Here is a 21,676-nt window from a genome sequence, read left to right as displayed (position 1 = left end):
CGCGGTATTTTTGATTTTCAGCGCAGATAAAGCAGATGGCTACGGGCTGCCACCCCCATCTGCCTGGGTTACCTTTGCTGGCAATCAAAATAAAGGGAAGCCCATTAATTTTTTTTTTTATTTATTTTTTTATTTAAAAAATAATTAAAAATGTGTGGGCTCCAGCCGTATTTTCATCGCCAGCCAGGAAAACAAGGCAGCTAGGCACTGGGATTCTTGGCAGCCCGCAGCCGCCCCTGGAAATAGCATATTGTTTCTTAGCGCCATTTTCAGGTGCTTTACCCTGCTCGTCCATCTGCCCTGATGGCAATGGCACGCTGGGTAATAAAGGAATTAATACCAGCATTGTATTCTCAGCTGGTACTACGCCCGAAATTCATGGTGTCATGCCAAATTATATATGGCCACCATGCATTTCTAGTAAACACTGAAAAAAACCCACGAGATTTTTATTTTTTTTATTAGAAATAAAACAAACATTTAGAGACTCCATCTTTATTATGTGTGTGTATATATGTATGTGTGTGTGTGTGTATATGTGTGTGTGTGTGTGTGTGTGTGTATATATATATATGTATATATATATGTATATATATATATATATATATATATATATATATATATGTGTATATATATATATATATATATATATATATATATATATATATATATATATATATATATATATATATATATATATATATATATATATATATATATATATATATATATATTTATAAAAATCCGTAGTCCACAGGGACAGCAATGTCCACTGTCCACTCTGCTTCATCAGTCTGTTAAGACAAGCGGCTTTACAGAGAGAAGCAGGGGGAGCCATGTCAGCTCTGCTACATCGCTCTGTACAAAGCGAGAAGCAGACTGACAGTGAGGGGATGATTCTACTTGCGTCTCGCATTGGTATAAGCTGGTACGGACTTAGACTCTCCAGACTGGAGTGCTCTCAGCTGCATGGAAATACATGCAGCCGACCGCTCATGTCAGGAGAGTGTGCAGCTGTACCAGGTGATGCCGATGCGACACTCGCACAGTGACAAAGTTCAGTTAACAGGACCTTTGATGATGTCAGTCATGTGACCAGTCTCTAAGCCCATGTCTGTACAACATTCACACCAGACTGGTCACATGGCTATATCTAGAAAAATTAGACTCCGGCACTTAGTGAAAAAAAGAACAAGCAACCCTATGATTTTAAATTTTTTTTTTTTGATGTTATATATTGGCTGAGAGAAATTATCCCAGTCAAAAAAATTTTAAGTAAAAAAAACAAAAATGTTTCGACTATATTGCCTTCTTCAGCATTGACTAAAATAGTTTGTGTGATATACAAAGTCATCACAATATAACATCTTTTTGGTATTTGAGGATTCCCTTGTATTGGTAAAGGTTATGGCAATAACCCAGCTATTCAGTGTGATGATTGTGTTTCACCAACGGATCTAGCAGACAAAAGGCCCATTTACACGCTACGATATCGCTAACGAGTGTACCCGCCCCCGTCGTTTGTACGTCACGGGCAAATTGCTGCCCGTGGCGCACAATATCGCTAACACCCATCACATATACTTACCTTCCTAGCGACATTGCTGTGGGCAGCGAACAACCCCTTTGTTAAGGGGGAGGTTTGTGCGCCATCACAGCGACGTCACACAGCGGCCGACCAATAGAAGCGGAGAGGCGGAGACAAGCATTAACAAGCCGACATCGTTACCAGAGGACGCAGGTAAGCTGTTCGTCGTTCCCGGGGTGTCACACGTAGCATTGTGTGCTGCTTCAGGAATGATGAACAACCTACATCCACAACGACCGAGATTTTGAAAATTAACGTGAGTTTTTTTTTTTTTTGATCGTTAACTCTCGCTCGGGGCTGTTACACGCAACGACGTCCCTAACGACGCGGGATTTGCGTCATGAATTCCGTGACCCCGATGACCTATCGTTAGCGATAGATATCGTTGTGTGTAAATGGGCCTAAAGGTTGTGTAATCATCTCCTAGTAAATATCAGTGACACGTGGAACGCCTCACACACCCGTAAGCTTCCGGATATTTACGAGGAGCAGATTACACAATCTTTGTCTGCTAGATCTGTTGATGACACACGATCATCACAGTGAATAGCAGGGTTATTGCCATAACCTTTATCAATACAAGGAAATCTTTAAATACCAAAAAGATGTTATATTGTGATGATATCTTTGTATATCACGCATAAGCTATTTTAGTCAATGCTGAAGAAGGCAATATAGCCGAAACTTTTTTTTTTTCACTTAAATTTTTTTTTGACTGGGATGATTTCTCTAAGCCAATCAAAAAATAAAAAAAAGTTTGGTTGCTTGTGTTTTTTTTTTTTAAGTGCTGAAGTCTAATTTTTCTAAATTTGGTTATTTTTTTGTACTTTTGTGCACGGCTTCAGTGAGTCTATATGCAGTGAGCTGGTTCATAAACCTTTTTTGATTGGTCACATGGCTATGACGTCAGGTAAGGTCCTTTTAGGCAGTGCTGGTTACCGGGCGGCACAGCAATGACTGAACGCAGAAGCGGCCGGGAGACAGAATCTGCAGGACGCGTCGTGGGACCTGTAAGTATAATTACAATGTTTATCATTAACTATATTCTTTATTTTACATCCATCCCCCACCCATCCCATAACTGTAAAGCCCGAGATCGGTGATCGGACGCAATTCGCGTTCTCGATCCCGATCCTTACAAAACGAGCAAGGATTCTGATCCCGAACATCGGGGGAATCACCCATCACTACACATGAATAATGACAATATCCATAGCTTTCATGGATAGGTAACAACTTGCCAAGTTGGGACAACCTCTTTGACACCTACTCTCACACAATAATATAACTTGTTGACATTTCAAGTCAAGGACTGAGATAAGAGTTATCAGTGGAGTATTTATCAACTGCTTCGCCCAAAAAAACTCTGCGTTTTTTTGCTGTTTTTTTTTTTTTTTCTGTAGCCAAAACCTGCTCTCTTGACAGTAAAATAAAAAAAGCTTTCAGAAAGCAGGTTTTGCTGCATTCTTGTTGTCTTATGTACATTTAGTTGCATTCACCACAAAAGCAGCAAACCCGCAGCAGTTGTTTTTCCACTTTCTCATTGCTTTCAATGGTGACAAAAAAACGGTGCAGAAATTATGAAAGAATGGAGTTGATGCTGCTTTCAAAAACGTAACCTTTCTCAATTTGTCAGGGAAAAAAAACCAATTATATGAATCAGATTTCTGAAATTTCATAGCCTTTGCTGGTGCAAGTAAAAAGCAACTTTTAAATTGCATAAAACTCGTGAAATAAAAAAACACGCTGCAAAAAACACGACGTGTGAACATGGTCTAAAAAGCTTTGTTGTGTTGCAAATGCTGCCGTCAGCACTTATTACACTCGGCTGTTTTACCATAAAAAAAAAAGCTGAAAGGTATGTAATTACAGACATGAAATCTGAATGACGTTTGAAAAAATTTCACGTTTCATGAAATTGTCTAAACAATTGGAAAGAAGTCAGAGTACCTATGTATTTCATGTAAGTTTGATGTTCATGTCTCTTTATTCTTTTAGGAAGAGTAACTCTACAAACAACCATAAAGATAAGAACTTGAGGCAAAGAAACACGAGCTAAGCAAATTTGGTAAGAAAATGTAGATGTTATGCTGAAAAAATTAGGCAGAATTATTGTTCTAAAAGTGCTAGAATTCTTGCTTAACCAGTTCACGACCGGCCAATTTTTCGCTTTCCGTTTTTTTATTTTGCTACTCTTTCGAGAGATGTAACTTTTTATTTTTTTTATTTTTCAGTCAATATAGTCATGTGAGGGCTTGTTTTTTGCGGAACGAGCTGTACTTTTAAATGAAACCAAGAGTTTTACCATATAATGTACTGGAAAACGGCAAAGAAAATTCCAAATGTGGAAAAATTTCAAAAAAAGTGTGATTGCACTATTATTTTTGAGATTTTATTCAGTGTTCACGATATGGTAAAACAGATATGTCACTGTGTGATGTCTCAGGTCTGTCCGAGTTTGTAGACACCAAACATGAATACGTTTATGTTTAGCTAAAGAGGTTAAAAAAAAATAATCTGAAATTTGTCCAAAAAAAGTGTCGTATATTTTGCGACATTTTCCGCGACCTGTAGTGTTTTCATTTTTTGGGATCTATGGCTCAGTAACTGGTTATTTTTTTGCGCCCCGAGCTGACGTTTTTAACCATACCATTTTTGCACAGATGGCTTCTTATTGTATTTTGCGCAAAATTTGTGGCGACCAAAAAACGTAATTTTGCCTTTTGGAATTTTTTTTGCCACTATGTAGTTTACCAATCCGATTAATTGATTTTATATTTTGATAGATCGGGGGTTTCTGAACGCGGCGAAACCAAATGTGTGTATTTTTTTAACCCTTTTAATTTTCAATGGGGCGAAAAGGGGGAATTTGAAATGGTTTTTAGGTTTTATTTTTTTTTTTTACTTTATTTTTTTAATTTACTAGGTCCCCTAGGGGACTATAATGATCAGCAGTCTGATTGCTCATTCATTTCTACCGATCAGAGCAGCACCACTCAGACCAGAAGAAATAATCATCTCTTGTAATAGCCAGTACTCGGCTGTTTGTTTGCAGGACCTTAGTCATGTGAGCACAGGTGTGAATAATGGGGAGGAGGGGTGCACAGCCTAGAGTGATCATATGAGTGCTGCCCTATGTGTGAAAACAGAATTGTGCACAAAGGAGAAAAAAGGCACACATAACCCGGGCGCACATCAAGAATAATAATACAAAGAATTTTCATAATGTACAATAATAATTTATTGGGTCAATGAAGAAACACACAATTTAAAATCACTTAAAACAGACAATAAATCACAAAAAGGCCTCAAGATGTAATACAATAGCTCCGGGATAATATACCAATTGATACAGATCTAAAAAAAATTTGCTAATGAATAGATCCAAAATATCCACGAAATGTATCAAAGAATTCTCCACATTGTAAGTACAATATTTAGTGGCATGCAAAGATGAGTTCGGACAATAATGTGCAGTCGGCACCTTAGGGGTTAATTCCCAGCAAGGCAGGGGGGAAAAAAAGGGGGGGGATAGGGGGGTCAGCACTGATAACTGTATTAATACATTAAGGATTTAGCACATGAAATCATAACAATGGTCATTGAAATTGCACAACATGATAGTATATCTCAGCACCAAAGTGCATATGGCATAGATTAAATAGCCAGCAAATAGAGATTTATGATCATTACAATGTTTGAGATCATGTAATAAAAAGAACCCCTTAAATACAATTACAATGCTAATTACTCAATTACTCTCTCCACGGCTTCCTCCACAGCACACTTGCTTCTCAGCTCCTTCATTCTCCCTTTGTTGCATGCAAATTTTTGGCCACACCGGGCCCGGTGGGTAACTATGCTCTTTCTGATCATTTTTTGATCTGATATTCAGCACTTGTGTGCTTTTGATATAGCGATTCTGATCCACCTCTTTGCAGCTATGACACCATGGCTATCACATGATTTCCCAGAGCCTGTCTATTCTGGATAATGTATTTGGCTTTCACCTGCACCTTTTTGATATATGTATTGCTACTTTGTAACACTCACGTAGTTTGTTTCCCCCCCCCCCCCCCCCCTGCCTTGCTGGGAATTAACCCCTAAGGTGCCAACTGCACATTATTGTCCGAACTCATCTTTGCATGCCACTAAATATTGTACTTACAATGTGGAGAATTATTTGATACATTTCATGGATATTTTGGATCTATTTATTAGCAAATTTTTTTTAGATCTGTATCAATTGGTATATTATCCCGAAGCTATTGTATTACAACTTGAGGCCTTTTTGTGATGTATTGTCTGTTTTAAGTGATTTTAAATTGTGTTTCTTTATTGACCCAATAAAATATTATTATACATTATGAAAATTCTTTATTATTCTTGATGTGCGCCTGGGTTGTGTGCCTTTTTTCTCCTTTGTGCACATGTGAGCACAGGTGTCATCACATGACCCTGTGCTACCATGACAACCACCAGATCCACGTGATCAAGTCACGTGATTTCCGGTATTGTCCTGTAAGTAAAGTCTCAGCGCGATTGCGGTTATAGCGGCGCTGTGACTTATTGCCAGCGCCATTTAAGGGGTTAAAAGGCACGGGCGGATAACAATTCCACTCGTGCCTGGCAGGCACACATGTTAGCTGTATAAATCGGCTGACGTGCGCCGATCTTCCCCGGCTGCCGGCAGCAGCCGGGGAAGATTAACACTAACTGCTAGGATGTAATTTTACGGCTTGCGGTCGTTAAGGGGTTAAAGGGGTCGTTTACCTTTTGAGGACGATTTTTTTTTTGTTGTTGTTTGCAATTAAGTTTCATTAAAACATTTACACAGTTTTTTGCTTTTATCAGCTGTTTCTCTGCACATTCAACTTTGATGTATTCAAAATAAGCTGAGAAAAGCTAAAAGATGCTAGTTAGAAACTCTCCCAATTAAATGGTATTCCCATCTCTAAGATCCTATCCAAATATTTAGTAGGTGTAGTTGTGTAGTATATCAGCATATAGCTTCAATTAGAAATGTAGTATAGTTCTGCTGATTCATTGTCTCTTACCTCATGTTCAGGGCATTGCAAGACCTTAGGTATCCATGGTTATGACCACGCATATAGTCACAGTTAGTTGCTAGTGGTCATAACCATGGCTATATAAGGTCCCGCAATTCCCTGCACATGAGGTAAGCAACATAGTGAATCAGGAGGTATTTTCTAATATTATTCTTAAACCTACTACATATTGGGACAGGAATACCCCTTTAACCGTTGGGATGAGTTCACTGATGGTGGCTACAGAAAACAAAATGTAGTAATTTTCCCATGGGGTCCTCATCTTGTCCCCAGTAATGTCCCCATCCTGTTCCCCTTCTTGTAGTAATGTGCCCCATCCTTGTCCTCCTGCTGTAGCAAATGTTCCCATACTGGTCCTCATTCTGTGGTAATGTGCCCCATCCTGATTTCTATCTTGTAGTAATCTGTCTGTCTCCATCCCCTTCTTGTAGTAATGTGCCCCCTCTTGTAGCAATGTGCCCATTCTGTAGTAATTTCCCCTTATATGCAATTCTTCACATACACATAAAGAAAAAAAAATATTCTTCTCACCTGTCCTCCTTTCCCTTGGTGTCTTCTTTCCTGCTTCTTGTGGCCAGCACGCCATAATCTCCTTGACGATGGCGGCCGCTGCAGAGGTCACTGCTGTCAGTGCTTCATTTCATTTGAATGACTTGCCATTGCCGCACAGAGAAGTTCTTTGCAGCCCTACATCAATGGCAGCTGCCAGTCAATCAGAGACCATCAACTGACATAATATGCCAACATCAGCTGCTTGCCTATGATTAGCCGGTGGCTGCCTTGGGTGTAGCTGCAGAGAGCTTCTCTGCGTGGTGCCGGCAGTTCATTCAAATGAAATAAAGCGCTGACAACAGCAGCCCATGCAACGGCCACGATCGTCAAGGGGGCCATGGGCCTGTGGGCTGCAAGAAGCAGCCTCGGGCTGAATGCTGCCTAGGGGTTTTTCAACAGTAAAGGAATTAAAATCCTCAAAAAACACTATCCAATGTTTAAAAATAAATGCATTACAAAAGTGTGTAAATATATGGGGACAGTGGTTGGATACACCAGATATTACATCCAACATATTTTTTTAGAGACGCAATATTGGCTCCCTTGTCCTTGTCTCTACTATAACTCACCTATGCATAAAAGGTCCCTACATGGGTTTGCAATGATCAGTACACCAGACTTATTGCAGTGACTTTTATTGTAATACGTTCTTACTCCTACCTCGGACATTGCTGTTTGTATGTAGAGTTAAGTTTTATACAGGGGGGCGATAGTTTGTTCTGATGGAAATATATTTTGTAATATATCATTAAGGCCTACAGATACATTTATATGATCCTACTCTCAAAGGGATTGTTTGCGCGATTTGTTTTTTTTTTTTTTGTTTTTTTTTCTTTAGTGTTTTCTTTTTGGTAAATTAAACTAAACTATATTTTTGTCACATTGTATGCAATAAAAATGGTAACATGTTAGTAGAATCCGTACATTTAAAAATGATCTAATTTGGGGAAAAAAGTCAAGAATTGTAAAAAACAAAACTGAGTTTTAATGAATGTGGGTGAAGAGTATTTAAACATAACTTCAACTGACTTTGGTACAAAACAAAAAAAACTAGTCCTATTAAAATATACCTTTTTATATGCTTCTTGTAGAAATTACTTGACAAATGCAAAAGGTTTAACACCACATTTTAACTTTTGAAAGATGTTTTTTTTTATTTTTATAAATAAGGAAAAGATCAGTTGTAAAGCTCATGCAAACTGATGTATTTTAAAATGTGTATCTAGATATCTCTTAAATATAGTAGTTTTCTATTTGCCTGATGGTTTTTTCTTTTTTTTTCTATAGAGCTTCATGGATTCGAACAGACAACAAATTATCCTTCTAAAAAGCTGACATTGCTATGAAGTTGTATCTTCAGGCGATCTTCAGACTTCTTCAATATTCCTTTGTGTGTTTTTTTTTTTTTTTTTTTGTTTTTTTTTTTTATGTGACTGAGGGTACAAAACTACTTTTTTAAAGCATGCCTTATGTAGCCTCCATGGAGATGAAAAATGGACTGGATATTAAGGAGCTTCGAAAATAGAGTGTATATGCAGCTTTGTGTGCTGTGGCTTTTTTTTTTTTTTTTAATCACTTATGATATTATATATATATAACTATAGATAATGTATGCCTTCCAAAGGAATAGTAGAGGTGTATGGAAAGCAGATTGATTTTATATATATATTTTTTTTCTTTCCCTCTTATTTTTTTATTTTTTTTTTTTTTGTATATTTTGGCATGTATTTTAAATTATCTCTAATTGAGCAGGATGCATCTATTGTAATCAAGGTATCATTTTATTTTTTAAAGCTTATTGTTGGATGTCTTGTGAATGTTACAGCATCATTTTCATGACCCTGAACATTATACAAACAATTATCAAAAAGAAAATTTCCTCAAGACAGAAGAAATCGTGCAGCTGTTGCTTGAAGTGCTCATTTTGTAAGCTATAGAGATGCTTTCTGGAGCTTCACATTTGCCACAATTCTTGAATTTTTTGATACATAAACATCTGTCCATTGTGTACTGTACTGGAATATCATGTTTTCCTTTACCAAATGTCCAGTACTATGTAATGATAGAGGCTTAAAAGTTCTTCAAGGGCATGTGTTTTTTGCTGTGTAGTTACCAAGTAGCACTATATAGCTTTTTCATTGGTGAGCTAAAGGCGTTATAACTTATCTACAGGATAGGTCATCAGTAGCAGATCAGTGGGGATCTGGCGGTAGACCAAATAACAGCTGATCGTTGGGAGTGCTGGGTGTCAGACCCCGCTCCACTCCCCCGATTTGCTATTGATGACCCATCCTGTAGATTTATCATTAGACAACCCCTTTAAATATCGAATACAAATGTGATAAATCACTATTCAAACAAGTGTAACTGGGGGACAAACTAAATATATTTGAAATGCCCAGATACAATTAAGAGACTATTTATACATATATATATATATATATTAGGTGGGATGCTTTATAAGTGAATATTGGTTCAATCATGTATATTCTTAAATCCTTTTGCACTGTTATGTCAAAATGTACATTCATGCAGGCAAACTTTTTATAAGTTATATATATTTTTTTTCTTTGGGGGATTGTTTTAATTTAATTTTGGTTAACAAATTTTACATTTGTTTAAAGCATGGTTCTATTCTATGCAACTAGATGTAAATGTGTCAGTATATCAAAAATGTACTATCTTTTACTGGGCGAAAGGGTGGGGGAATGTTCTAGTTGCATGAGCCCATGGATTGTGCAATTGAAGTGTAATAATGTGTGTGGCAAATACACTTGATAAAAATATAAACAAACTAAATCCGGAAACATATTCTGGTGTAAGCAATTTTTTCCCTCCTAAAGAATTTAATTTTTTATGAGTTTGTACAATTCTTTCTCCACAGCTTCAACAAATCCTGGAAAGTTCTGGTCCAAGAGACATAGTTTGAGAAAGGAAGAGAGTTCCTCGTTTAAAGGAGGGCACGGACTGATTGTATTTACTTGTTTGCTTACCACCATACCCTGTAAATGCAAAGAATGCAAATTACTTTAGTATAGTGCTCATTTGCAAGGCATTTACTAAGCTAATCCATTATACCTACCGTATTTTTCAGATTATAAGACGCACTTTTCCACCCAAAAATTTGGGAGGAAAGTGAGAGTGCGTCTTATAATCCGAATGTAGCTTACTGGGGCGGTGATGCAGAGGGGGGAGGGGTAGCAGGAGGTAGGGGCAATGCTGCGGCAGCTGGGCTGGGGTTGTGGGTGGTGAGGGCTTCAATTAATGGCGCCCGGAGTCGATGCGTGCGCGGATGGAGCTCTCTGCTCAAGATCTCATCTTCTCACGCGCTGTCTCCAACCCATTGATCTCCCAGCAGCAAACTTAAGGAAAATGGCACCCGGAGGGGGCATGTCATTGAGCAGAGAGCTCAATCTGCACATGCACTGACTCTGGGCGCCTTTATTTGAAGCCCTCACCATCTGCAGCCCCAGCCAGCACCACAGACAGTTTCTGCGACAGCATCTGGGATACCCACTGCACCGCTCGCAGCATAGCCCTGCTCTACCACCACCACCGCTGCAGCCCCCCTCTGGTAAGACACCACCGGATTATAAGCCAATGCATCTTATAAACCGAAAAATACAGTAATTGAAACCTGCTGTCCATAAAAACCTTCTGCTTCTAGTCTCTACTAAAGATAGTTTACAGATACTGTATATATCATGCCAAACCGTAACAAATCAGAAGTATACATGCCATGATAAGAACCACTGTATTAAAGCACATCATAGGTAAGTCACGCATATGCCACACTAGTAGCCACAACCCCATTTTCTCAGCAACATCTAATATAAAAACCTATCAGTCATAGAACAAAATCTCTCTTGTCAGGGTGAGAGTCATAAGGACCCCTAAACCAATCATGTTACACAGCAAATGTGCAAAATCCAAAATCAAAACTACCAGCAAAGAAATGACACTTAAAGGGAACCAATCACCAGGATTTTCGTATATAAGCTAAGCCAGTGCTATACTGGCACTATCAGGCTGATTCTCTACATACTTGTAGTGGTCAGCTCGGATGTTTAGGTTTTAAAACCCCAAAAAATAAAGTTTATAAAATTTAGCTGCTTGTTGAGTGACAGCAGCTGAGAATCAGATAATATCTAGGGGGCAAATCCAAAGCGGTAATTCCAGCAAACTTGGTCCAGAAATGTAAGTATAAAAAACAATTTTATTGAATGACAACCATTAAAAACAGTCCATGTGGGTCACAAAAAATTAAGTCCAGACCCACATGGACTGTTTTTAATGGTTGTCATTCAATAAAATTGTTTTTTATGCTTACATTTCTGGACCAAGTTTGCTGGAATTACCGCTTTGGATTTAATGTCTCAAGTTTTGCCGACTTTACCTTCCCTGCACGGTCCTGCAATAGTGGTCTTCCTGGATCAGGTGAGCTGGAACAACATTTTTGTCGTGTAATATCTAGGGGGGTATTCATAGTTATTTCCTCCCCCTGTTAGAATTAGCATAAATATTATACAAACGATTCACTTTGTCTCTTGCAGGACCTGTGTGAGGTCATACCATGTGACCAAAAGGGACGGGACCTCAGCCAACAAAGCTGGATACCAGGTCACATGGGTATGACCTCACACAAGTCCTGCAAGAGACAAAGTGAATCGCTTGTATAATACTTATGCTAATTCTAACAGGGGGAGGGGATAACTATAAATATATTATCTGCTCCTTTGCTGCTGTCAATCAACAAGCAGCTGATTTTATAAACTTTACTCTTTTGGATTTATAAAAGAGAGGAGGGCGCTCCTGTGTGCAAATGTTAATCTTTACGATAAGTAAAATCAGTTACACTCACCTAAGAGTGTTGTACTGCAGGTACAACACTGTCAAATAGCACTGACAGGGGGATCTGGGTTACCCCGTTGGTTGCCGTCACGGATCCTATGAAGATGATCCCGCAGCAGCTTCTGATCCTGCCGCTGCTGATGCTTGGAGCTCGTGCATCCCTCCTGTTCTTAGGTCGGCGTCTCACCGTGTTCCTGGATTAGGTAGGAGGAACCCTGTTCCCACTGGTTTCGGTGTCAGGCCAATCTAATATTACACGTCAGTGTAATTGAAACTCCTACTGCTGGAGCTGTGGCACCCCGTGGACTCCCAAAGGAAAAAAGTAAATTATTAAGGAAACCAAATAAACACGGTAATAAGGGCGCTGCTCACAAAGGAGATAGGAGATTAAGCTAGCATAATTTGTTTGAGCTACAACGCATTTCAGGGATAAAAAAATTCTCCCTCTTCCTCAGGTAGCATAAGATTGAAGTATAACATAGAGCCATTATATATATTATATATATATATATGAACAGACCCTCCCTCAACCCTCCCTCAGTGTTAAACCTTAATTAATACTTGATTGCCCTACACATAGTTAACCCTCAGATATCCATAAACCAATAGGGGGTGTAAGGGTTGGGTAGTTATAGGATGGATCACTAGGATCAACAATTAAATTGATTCAGTTATAACAATTATAGGGATCGATTATGACACAAAAAAAATTGATATTAGTATTTCCTAAAATTATATCCTAAAAATATATCCTACATTGTAAGATTAATGCAGAGAAATAGTAGAAATATATAATATAACCAAACGGAACAAGAATGTGGAGTTTTCAACCTCTCCAGTTACCAATTAAACCCAGGGGAGATTACATTGTTAAAAAGGGTAATGAGGTTACTTTCCAACATACACACCACCATGATAAACCCAAATCAATACCACAATTTATGTAAGTGGCATGGTGTGTGACATAAGTAGGACCATGGAAATAATCGCCAACAAGCAAACATACACCAAGGAAAAAGAAGCGATCAGACTTCCTAGTATCAATTAAAGATATTTATTATATGCAAGATGTAAAGCACAGTGACAAGCATACAAAAACATCTTGCATATAATAAATATCTTTAATTGATACTAGGAAGTCTGATTGCTTCTTTTTCCTTGGTGATTGTTAAAAAGGGGTCTATCCTTTTGCCCTACCAGTAATACGAATACGTTTCAGCTGTTTCTGGACATCAATGATTTTGTCCGTAAGCTCACTTTACATAGACACTTTGAAATACTGTCTAAACAACAAAAAAAAACTTGGTGAAGACTAGCAGTAATGATGAGATACAAGATGATGTATATCTACTTGTACAGATTAAAGGGAGTTCTGATTTTTATCTGTACCATCATAGAGGTAACAATTTAGAGACTTTACATCAATTATTGCTGAGATATTAGGAGCTTCTCCCATCAGCATAAGAAGGATAATTTGTCTAAGGGGGGGGAAGATTGGCCATAGACTCCTTAAAAAATAATTCTAATTTGGTAATTAGGAATGCTGACAAAGGAGGGGGTGTAGTATTGATGGACCGTGACTGGTACATCAATAAGGGAAAAGAACAATTGGACGATACCGAATACTATGAGGTCCTCAATAGTGATCCATCCTCCGATTATTTTAATTTGTATAAGGTTTTGATTAAGGGGGCCTGTGAGGAAAAAATATTAAATAAAAAAGAAAAAAAGTATTTGGATATCAAGCACTACTCCATGCCCTTTCTTTTTCGCTCCTAATTGGGAGACCCAGACAGTGGGTGTATAGCTACTGCCTCTGGAGGCCGCACAAAGAACTACACTTAAAAGTGTAAGGCCCCTCCCCTTCTGGCTATACACCCTCCCGTAGGAGTACGGATTCCTCAGTTTTAGCTTTGTGCGCAAGGAGGTCAGACACGCACGCATAGCTCCATTGTTTTTAGTCAGCAGCAGCTGCTGACTATGTCGGATGGAAGAAAAGAGGACACATACAGTGTCCCCAGCATGCTCCCTTCTCACCCCACTTATGTCGGAGGTGTTTGTAAGGTTGAGGTACCCATTGCGGGTACGGCGGCAGGAGCCCACATGCTGATTCCTTCCCCATCCCTTTTTACAGGGCTCTGGGTGAAGTGGGATTTACCGGTCTCCAGGCACTGAGACCGGGCTCCATCTACAGCCCCTGGAGAAGATGCTGGATGGAGCGGAGTACGTCAGGGACATGGCCCTGCTTCCTTAAGGTACTCTGTGTCCCCGTGCATTTGGCGCTCACACCGCAGCATGCTGGGTGTTGTAGTGCGCCGGGGGACGTCAGCGCTGCGGCGCCTGTGCCATGGCCTCATTCAGCTTAGCTGAAGCAGGCACACTTATGGGATCGGCCGCGCCGGCCGCTGGGGCTGCGGCACGGCTGGCACTTGTAGTGCGCCGGGGACTTCAGCGCGGCCTGCGCTTTTACGGCGGCCGCGCTGATAACTACAGTCCCCGGCTTTTTGCGGCCTGTTTCCGTTCGTTCCCGCCCCCGGACCTGCCAGTCAGGAGAGGGGCGGGACGCTGCCCACGTCTAGGACTCGGTCGCGCCGGCCGCTGGAATAGCGGCGCGGCTGGCACTTGTAGTGCGCCGGGGACTTCAGCGCGGCCCGCGCTTTTACGGCGGCCGCGCTGATAACTCGAGTCCCCGGCTTTTGCGGCCTGCTTTCGTTCGTTCCCGCCCCCAGACCTGCCAGTCAGGAGAGGGGCGGGACGCTGGCCAGTGCATCAGCGCTGAGGGCTGGAGTTGTTTTTACATACTCCAGCCCTCACAGTCAGCACAGAGGGGACACTGTTCCCGCACTTTTGTTTGGGAACTCCCACGGACCGCCCCTCTCCACACAAGCCGGCAGCCATTCTTGCCAGACACGCTGCGCTGCAGAGGGGAGCCGGGGAGACCCAGACAAGGCATTCTGCAGCCTCTTACCCGCTCTTCAGCGGGCGGTAAGCAGCCCTCAGGGCTCACCCCCTCTTGTGCTCGTAGTATTCTTAGTATTTTGTTGCTACAAATACTTTGTACTGCATAGCGCTGGTCGCCCTTTTGGCTATAGACTCTCTCACATGCAGAGAGCCAGCAGCATGTCGCCCGTAAAACGCAAGGGTGCCAAAGCACAGACATTATATGCTTCCTGCACCGCATGTGGGACTTTTCTACCGGCAGGCTCCACGGACCCCCATTGTGTGCAGTGCTCGGCCCCTGCGGCGCTTGCACAGTCGGGACCTCTGCTGGACGTGTCCCAGGGTGTACCACCTGTGAATGCTGTCCAGGTGACAGGAACTGAGTTTGCAGCTTTTGCTGACAGAATGTCTCTCACTATGTCACAAATTCTTGACACATTGCGAGCTAGGCCTGTACTTCAGACCTCGGACACTGTGCAATCATTGCCCCCTGGTCCCCCTCAGCTCCTAGCTCCGGGACGGGCATCTACACCTCAGGGTGAAGACTCTGACTCGGACGATGGCCCCGGGCAGCCTAAGCGGGCTCGTTATGACGGGCCTTCACATTCATCTCAATGGTCTGGATCCCAGCGGGATGAATCTATGGGTGATGAGGCGGACGTAACTGATCAGGATTCTGATCCTGGGACCGCTCTCAATCTAGATACACCAGATGGTGACGCCATAGTTAATGATCTTATATTTAACATCAATAAGATGTTGAATATTTCCCCACCAGCTCCTCCTGTAGAGGAGTCAGCTTCGCAGCACGAGAGAATCCATTTCAGATACCCTAAGCGTACATTAAGCACTTTTCTGGACCACGCTGACTTCAGAGACGCAATCCAGAAACCCCACGCTTATCCTGAAAGGCGTTTTCCTAAACGACTTAAAGATACACGCTACCCTTTTCCCTCTGAAGTGGTCAAGGGTTGGACCCAGTGTCCAAAAGTGGATCCTCCAATTTCCAGGCTTGCAGCTAGATCCTTGGTTGCTGTTGAAGATGGAGCGGCACTTAAAGATGCCACTGACAGGCAGATGGAGCTCTGGCTGAAATCCATCTATGAAGCGATTGGAGCGTCATTAGCGCCTTCTTTTGCGGCCGTATGGGCACTCCAAGCTATCACGGCCGGGCTTGCGCGAGTCGACTCAGTCACACGTGCATTTGCCCCGCAGGTAGCACCATTGACCTCGCAAATGGCGGCATTCGCGTCGTACGCGATTAATGCTGTTCTGGACGCTACAAGCCGCACGGCAGTGGCGTCAGCCAACTCAGTTGTTTTGCGTAGGGCTCTGTGGTTGAGACATTGGAAAGCAGATTCTCATTCCAAGAAGTGCTTAACCAATTTGCCTTTTTCTCGTGACCGATTGTTTGGAGAGCGTTTGGATGAAATCATCAAACACTCCAAGGGTAAGGACTCTTCCTTACCGCAACACAGACAAAACAAGCCCCAACAGAGGAGGGGTCAGTCTGGTTATCGGTCCTTTCGAGGACAGGGCAGGTCCCAATTCGCCTCGTCAAAAAAGACTCAAAAGGACCAGAGACGTTCAAATCCTTGGAGGTCTCAGTCACGCCCAAAAAGACCAGCCGGAGGAACCGTTGCCAAAACGACGTCCTCCTGACTTGCGGTCTCCGATACCCACGCCCGCGGTCGGTGGGAGGCTGTCCCACTTTGGCGACATTTGGCTAGCAAGCGTCAAAGACCGTTGGGTGAGAGATATTCTATCTCACGGGTACAGGATAGAGTTCAGTTCTCGTCCGCCAACTCGTTTCTTCCGAACTTCTCCACCACCAGACCGAGCCGATGCTCTGTGGCAGGCGGTGGCCGCTCTAAAGGCGGAAGGAGTGGTGACCTCCGTCCCTCTTCAGGAACAGGGTCACGGTTTTTACTCCAATCTGTTTGTGGTCCCAAAAAAGGACGGATCGTATCGTCCCGTCCTGGATCTGAAGTTGCTCAACAGACACGTAAAAGTCAGGAGGTTCCGGATGGAATCCCTACGCTCCGTCATAGCCTCAATGTCTCAGGGAGATTTTCTAGCATCAATAGACATCAAAGATGCGTATCTCCACGTGCCGATTGCACCAGAGCATCAGCGTTTCCTACGTTTCGTCATACACGACGAGCACCTACAGTTCGTAGCGTTACCCTTCGGTCTGGCAACAGCCCCCCGGGTCTTCACCAAAGTCATGGCAGCAGTAGTAGCTGTTCTGCACTCGCAGGGTCACTCGGTCATCCCGTATCTAGACGACCTGCTTATAAAGGCATCCTCTCAAGAAGCATGCCAACACAGTCTGGAGGTGGCGCTAGACACTCTCCAGACTTTCGGGTGGATTATCAACTTTCCAAAGTCTCATCTAACCCCGACCCAATCTCTGACTTATCTTGGCATGGAGTTTCATACTCTATCAGCGATAGTGAGGCTTCCACTGGACAAGCAGTGCTCGCTACGGACTGGAGTGCAATCTCTCCTTCAGAGCCAGTCGCACTCACTGAGGCGCCTCATGCATTTCCTAGGAAAGATGGTAGCAGCAATGGAGGCAGTCCCGTTCGCGCAGTTTCATCTGCGCCCTCTCCAATGGGACATTCTGCGCCAATGGGATGGGAGATCGACGTCCCTCGACAGGACGGTCTCCCTCTCTCAGACTGCCAAGGACTCTCTACGTTGGTGGCTTCTCCCCAACTCATTGTCACAGGGAAAGTCGTTCCTTCCCCCGTCCTGGGCAGTGGTCACGACAGATGCGAGCCTATCAGGGTGGGGAGCGGTGTTTCTCCACCACAGGGCTCAGGGGACGTGGACTCAGGAAGAGTCCACCTTGCAGATCAATGTTCTGGAAATCAGAGCAATCTATCTTGCTCTGCGAGCCTCCCAACAATGGCTGGAAGGCAAGCAGATTCGGATTCAGTCGGACAACTCCACAGCGGTGGCGTACATCAACCACCAAGGGGGAACACGCAGTCGCCAAGCTTTTCAAGAAGTCCAGCGGATTTTGACGTGGGTGGAAAGCAGAGCGTCCACCATATCTGCAGTTCACATCCCAGGCGTGGAAAACTGGGAAGCGGACTTTCTCAGTCGCCAGGGCATGGACGCAGGAGAATGGTCCCTTCACCCGGACGTGTTTCAACAGATCTGTTGCCGCTGGGGGTCGCCGGACGTCGATCTGATGGCGTCACGGCACAACAACAAGGTCCCAGTTTTCATGGCACGGTCTCACGATCACCGAGCGCTGGCGGCAGACGCATTGGTTCAGGATTGGTCGCAATTCCGACTCCCCTATGTGTTCCCACCTCTAGCATTGTTACCCAGAGTTCTCCGGAAAATCAAGTCCGACTGCCAGCGAGCCATACTCGTCGCTCCAAATTGGCCAAGAAGGTCGTGGTACCCGGATCTGTGGCATCTCACGGTAGGCCAGCCGTGGGCACTACCAGACCGTCCAGATCTGCTGTCTCAAGGGCCGTTTTTCCATCAGAATTCTGCGGCCCTGAACCTGACTGTGTGGCCATTGAGTCCTGGATCCTAGCGGCCTCAGGTTTATCTCAGGGAGTTGTTGCCACAATGAGACAGGCTAGAAAACCATCCTCAGCTAAGATCTATCACAGAACGTGGAAGATATTCTTAGCGTGGTGCTTGGCTCAAGGGTTTTCTCCCTGGCCATTTGCATTGCCAATTTTTCTTTCCTTCCTGCAGTCTGGGTTGGAAAAAGGTTTGTCCCTTAGCTCGCTTAAGGGTCAAGTCTCCGCGTTATCCGTATTCTTTCAGAAGCGCTTGGCACAGCTTTCTAAAGTACGCACGTTTCTCCAAGGAGTTTGTCATATCGTTCCTCCTTACAGACGGCCATTGGAACCCTGGGATCTGAACAAGGTTCTCCTTGCTCTTCAAAAGCCGCCTTTCGAGCCCTTGAAAGAGGTTCCCCTTTCTCGGCTTTCACAAAAGGTAGTTTTTCTTGTAGCGGTCACATCTCTTCGAAGAGTGTCCGAGCTGGCGGCGTTATCTTGCAAATCTCCCTTCCTGGTGTTTCACCAAGACAAGGTAGTACTGCGTCCAATTCCAGAGTTTTCTCCCAAGGTGGTTTCTTCCTTTCATCTCAATCAGGATATCACTTTGCCATCTTTGTGTCCGCATCCAGTTCACCAATTTGAAAAGGGTTTACATCTGTTGGACCTGGTGAGAGCACTCAGGATTTACATTTCTCGCACGGCGCCTCTACGCCGTTCGGATGCGCTCTTTGTCCTAGTCGCTGGTCAGCATAAGGGATCGCAAGCTTCCAAATCCACCCTGGCGCGGTGGATCAAGGAACCAATTCTTCACACATACCGTTCTGCTGGGCTTCAGATTCCATCTGGACTGAAGGCCCATTCTACCAGAGCCGTTGGTGCGTCCTGGGCGTTGAGGCATCAGGCTACGGCTCAGCAAGTGTGCCAGGCGGCTACCTGGTCGAGTCTGCACACGTTTACCAAACACTATCAAGTGCATACCTACGCTTCGGCAGACGCCAGCCTAGGTAGACGGGTCCTTCAGGCGGCGGTGGCCCACCTGTAGGAAGAGGCTGTATGACAGCCCGTTCATGTGGTATCTTTTTACCCACCCAGGGACTGCTTTTGGACGTCCCACTGTCTGGGTCTCCCAATTAGGAGCGAAAAAGAAGAAGGGAATTTTGTTTACTTACCGTAAATTCCTTTTCTTCTAGCTCCAATTGGGAGACCCAGCACCCGCCCTATTTGTTTTTAGGGTTTCGTTTTTTTCGGGTGCACATGTTGTTCACGTTGTTTCTTAAGTTCTCCGATCTAGTTATCGGATTGAATTTGTTTTTGAAACTGTTATTGGCTTTCCTCCTTCTTGCTTTGGTACTAAAACTGAGGAATCCGTACTCCTACGGGAGGGTGTATAGCCAGAAGGGGAGGGGCCTTACACTTTTAAGTGTAGTTCTTTGTGCGGCCTCCAGAGGCAGTAGCTATACACCCACTGTCTGGGTCTCCCAATTGGAGCTAGAAGAAAAGGAATTTACGGTAAGTAAACAAAATTCCCTTCTTTATTATTTTCTTCCCAAAATTTGCAAAAGTCTAACTGACCCACCTGGAAGACCCATCACTCAAATCACTAACGGCTAACTTATCCCACTACATTGATCTCTACCTACAAAAATATGTAGTGGGATTGGAGTCCCATCTCAGGGATTCATCCCATCTCATTAGCATTTTAAGGAAACTCCCCCCAACTCCCAATTGTTTGTTTTTTACTTTAGATGTTGCCTCACTCTACTCTAATATTAGCCATCGATTAGGTTTAAAAAGTGTGGAATACTGTCTATTGGCTGACAATGCTCTACCTGTTCCACAGAAGGAATTCATCCTTAATTCCATAGAATTCATATTGAATCATAATATTTTCTTATTTGAAGGGAACATCTATCGCCAATTGAGGGGCTGTGCGATGGGGACGAAATTTGCCCCAAGTTATGCAAACTTGTACATGGGGCGTTTTTGAATCCTCATTCATCACACAGTCCCCTCTGGCTAAAGGTCATATAATCTTATACTGTGTATTCATAGACTGTGTTTTTTTTATCTGGCCAGGCTCTGAAGCTGGGTTTACACACTGCAACATCTCAAACGACATCGCTGTAACGTCACCGGTTTTGTGACGCAATAGCGATGTTGTTTGCGATGTTGCAGTGTGTGAAACCTATCAGCGACCCGGCCCCTGCTGTGAAGTTGTAATCGTTACAAATCGTTCAGGACCATTCCTAGGTCCTTTGTTTCCCGCTGTGCAGCATGCATCGCTGGAAAGTTTCAGTGTGTGAAAGACTTTGCAGCGACTTTGTTAGCAACTTCCCTTTCAAAAGGCTGCTTATCAACGTCCCCAACAACCAGCTAGGTCGCTCTGCAGGTCCGGATCGCAGTTGCGTTGTTGGCCAGGTTTGCCTGTTTGACTGCTCACCAGCGACTTAGCAGAGACTTAGGGAGGTCGCTGTTACGTCACAAAACCGGTGACGTTACAGCAATGTCCTTTGCGATGTTGCAGTGTGTAAACCCAGCTTTAGAGTAGTGCAAAAATCTTCATTAATTCCCTGAATAACAATGACTGGGGATTATCATTCACGGCAACAATGTCCAGTGAATCAATCCAGTTCCTGGATTTGAACATCAAATTTAATAATGCAGCCTTCATTGAAACATCCACCTTTTTTTTAAAGTGGTGGATGTAAACAGCTACTTGGAATTTGCAAGCAGCCACCTCCCAAAGTGGATCAGAAATATACCTTTATGGGCAATATTGGCGCATTAGAAAAAATTGCACGAGTTTAGACTCCTTTAAAGTTGAAGCCAGGACTCTAAGAAATAGGTTTCTCAGCAAAGGTTACCCTAAAAAAAAATCTTATCCGATGCATTCCACAAAAGTTAACTATTGGACCAGGATAAGTGTCTGACAAAGATTGAGGAAAAAAGACTTTGGGTTACTCAGGGGGGTGATATGAAAACGGGGTTCGGGAATTGTTTGGTTACCACCTTTTAGTGATTCATATAAACAAATTAAGGAATTGTTGAATAAATATTGGCATATTGTGAAGGGTGACAGGATCCTTTCAGGAGTTTTGCCCACAGTCCCACGGGTTATCTTTAGAAGAAGCAGGTGTCTA

At 43.0% G+C, this 21,676-nt stretch overlaps 2 protein-coding genes across 2 annotated transcripts in view; one reads left to right on the top strand and one right to left on the bottom strand.

Moving 5' to 3' along the window:
* NPTN (neuroplastin) overlaps positions 1-10,020 on the top strand; it is a 147,149-nt gene extending 137,129 nt beyond the window's left edge. The window contains exons 8-9 of the mRNA XM_075345554.1: positions 3,587-3,656; positions 8,497-10,020. Of these exons, the coding sequence (XP_075201669.1) occupies positions 3,587-3,647 (61 nt within the window). The 3' untranslated portion in view covers positions 3,648-3,656; positions 8,497-10,020. The remainder of the gene's footprint in view (positions 1-3,586; positions 3,657-8,496) is intronic.
* Positions 9,613-21,676, bottom strand: part of REC114 (REC114 meiotic recombination protein) — a 433,153-nt gene continuing 421,089 nt past the window's right edge. The window contains exon 6 of the mRNA XM_075343567.1: positions 9,613-10,211. Coding sequence (XP_075199682.1) covers positions 10,056-10,211 — 156 coding nt within the window. The 3' untranslated portion in view covers positions 9,613-10,055. The remainder of the gene's footprint in view (positions 10,212-21,676) is intronic.

This window comes from Anomaloglossus baeobatrachus, chromosome 4, assembly GCF_048569485.1.
Source record: "Anomaloglossus baeobatrachus isolate aAnoBae1 chromosome 4, aAnoBae1.hap1, whole genome shotgun sequence".
Lineage (NCBI taxonomy): Eukaryota > Metazoa > Chordata > Amphibia > Anura > Aromobatidae > Anomaloglossus > Anomaloglossus baeobatrachus.
This window is presented reverse-complemented; position numbering and strand designations above follow the sequence as displayed.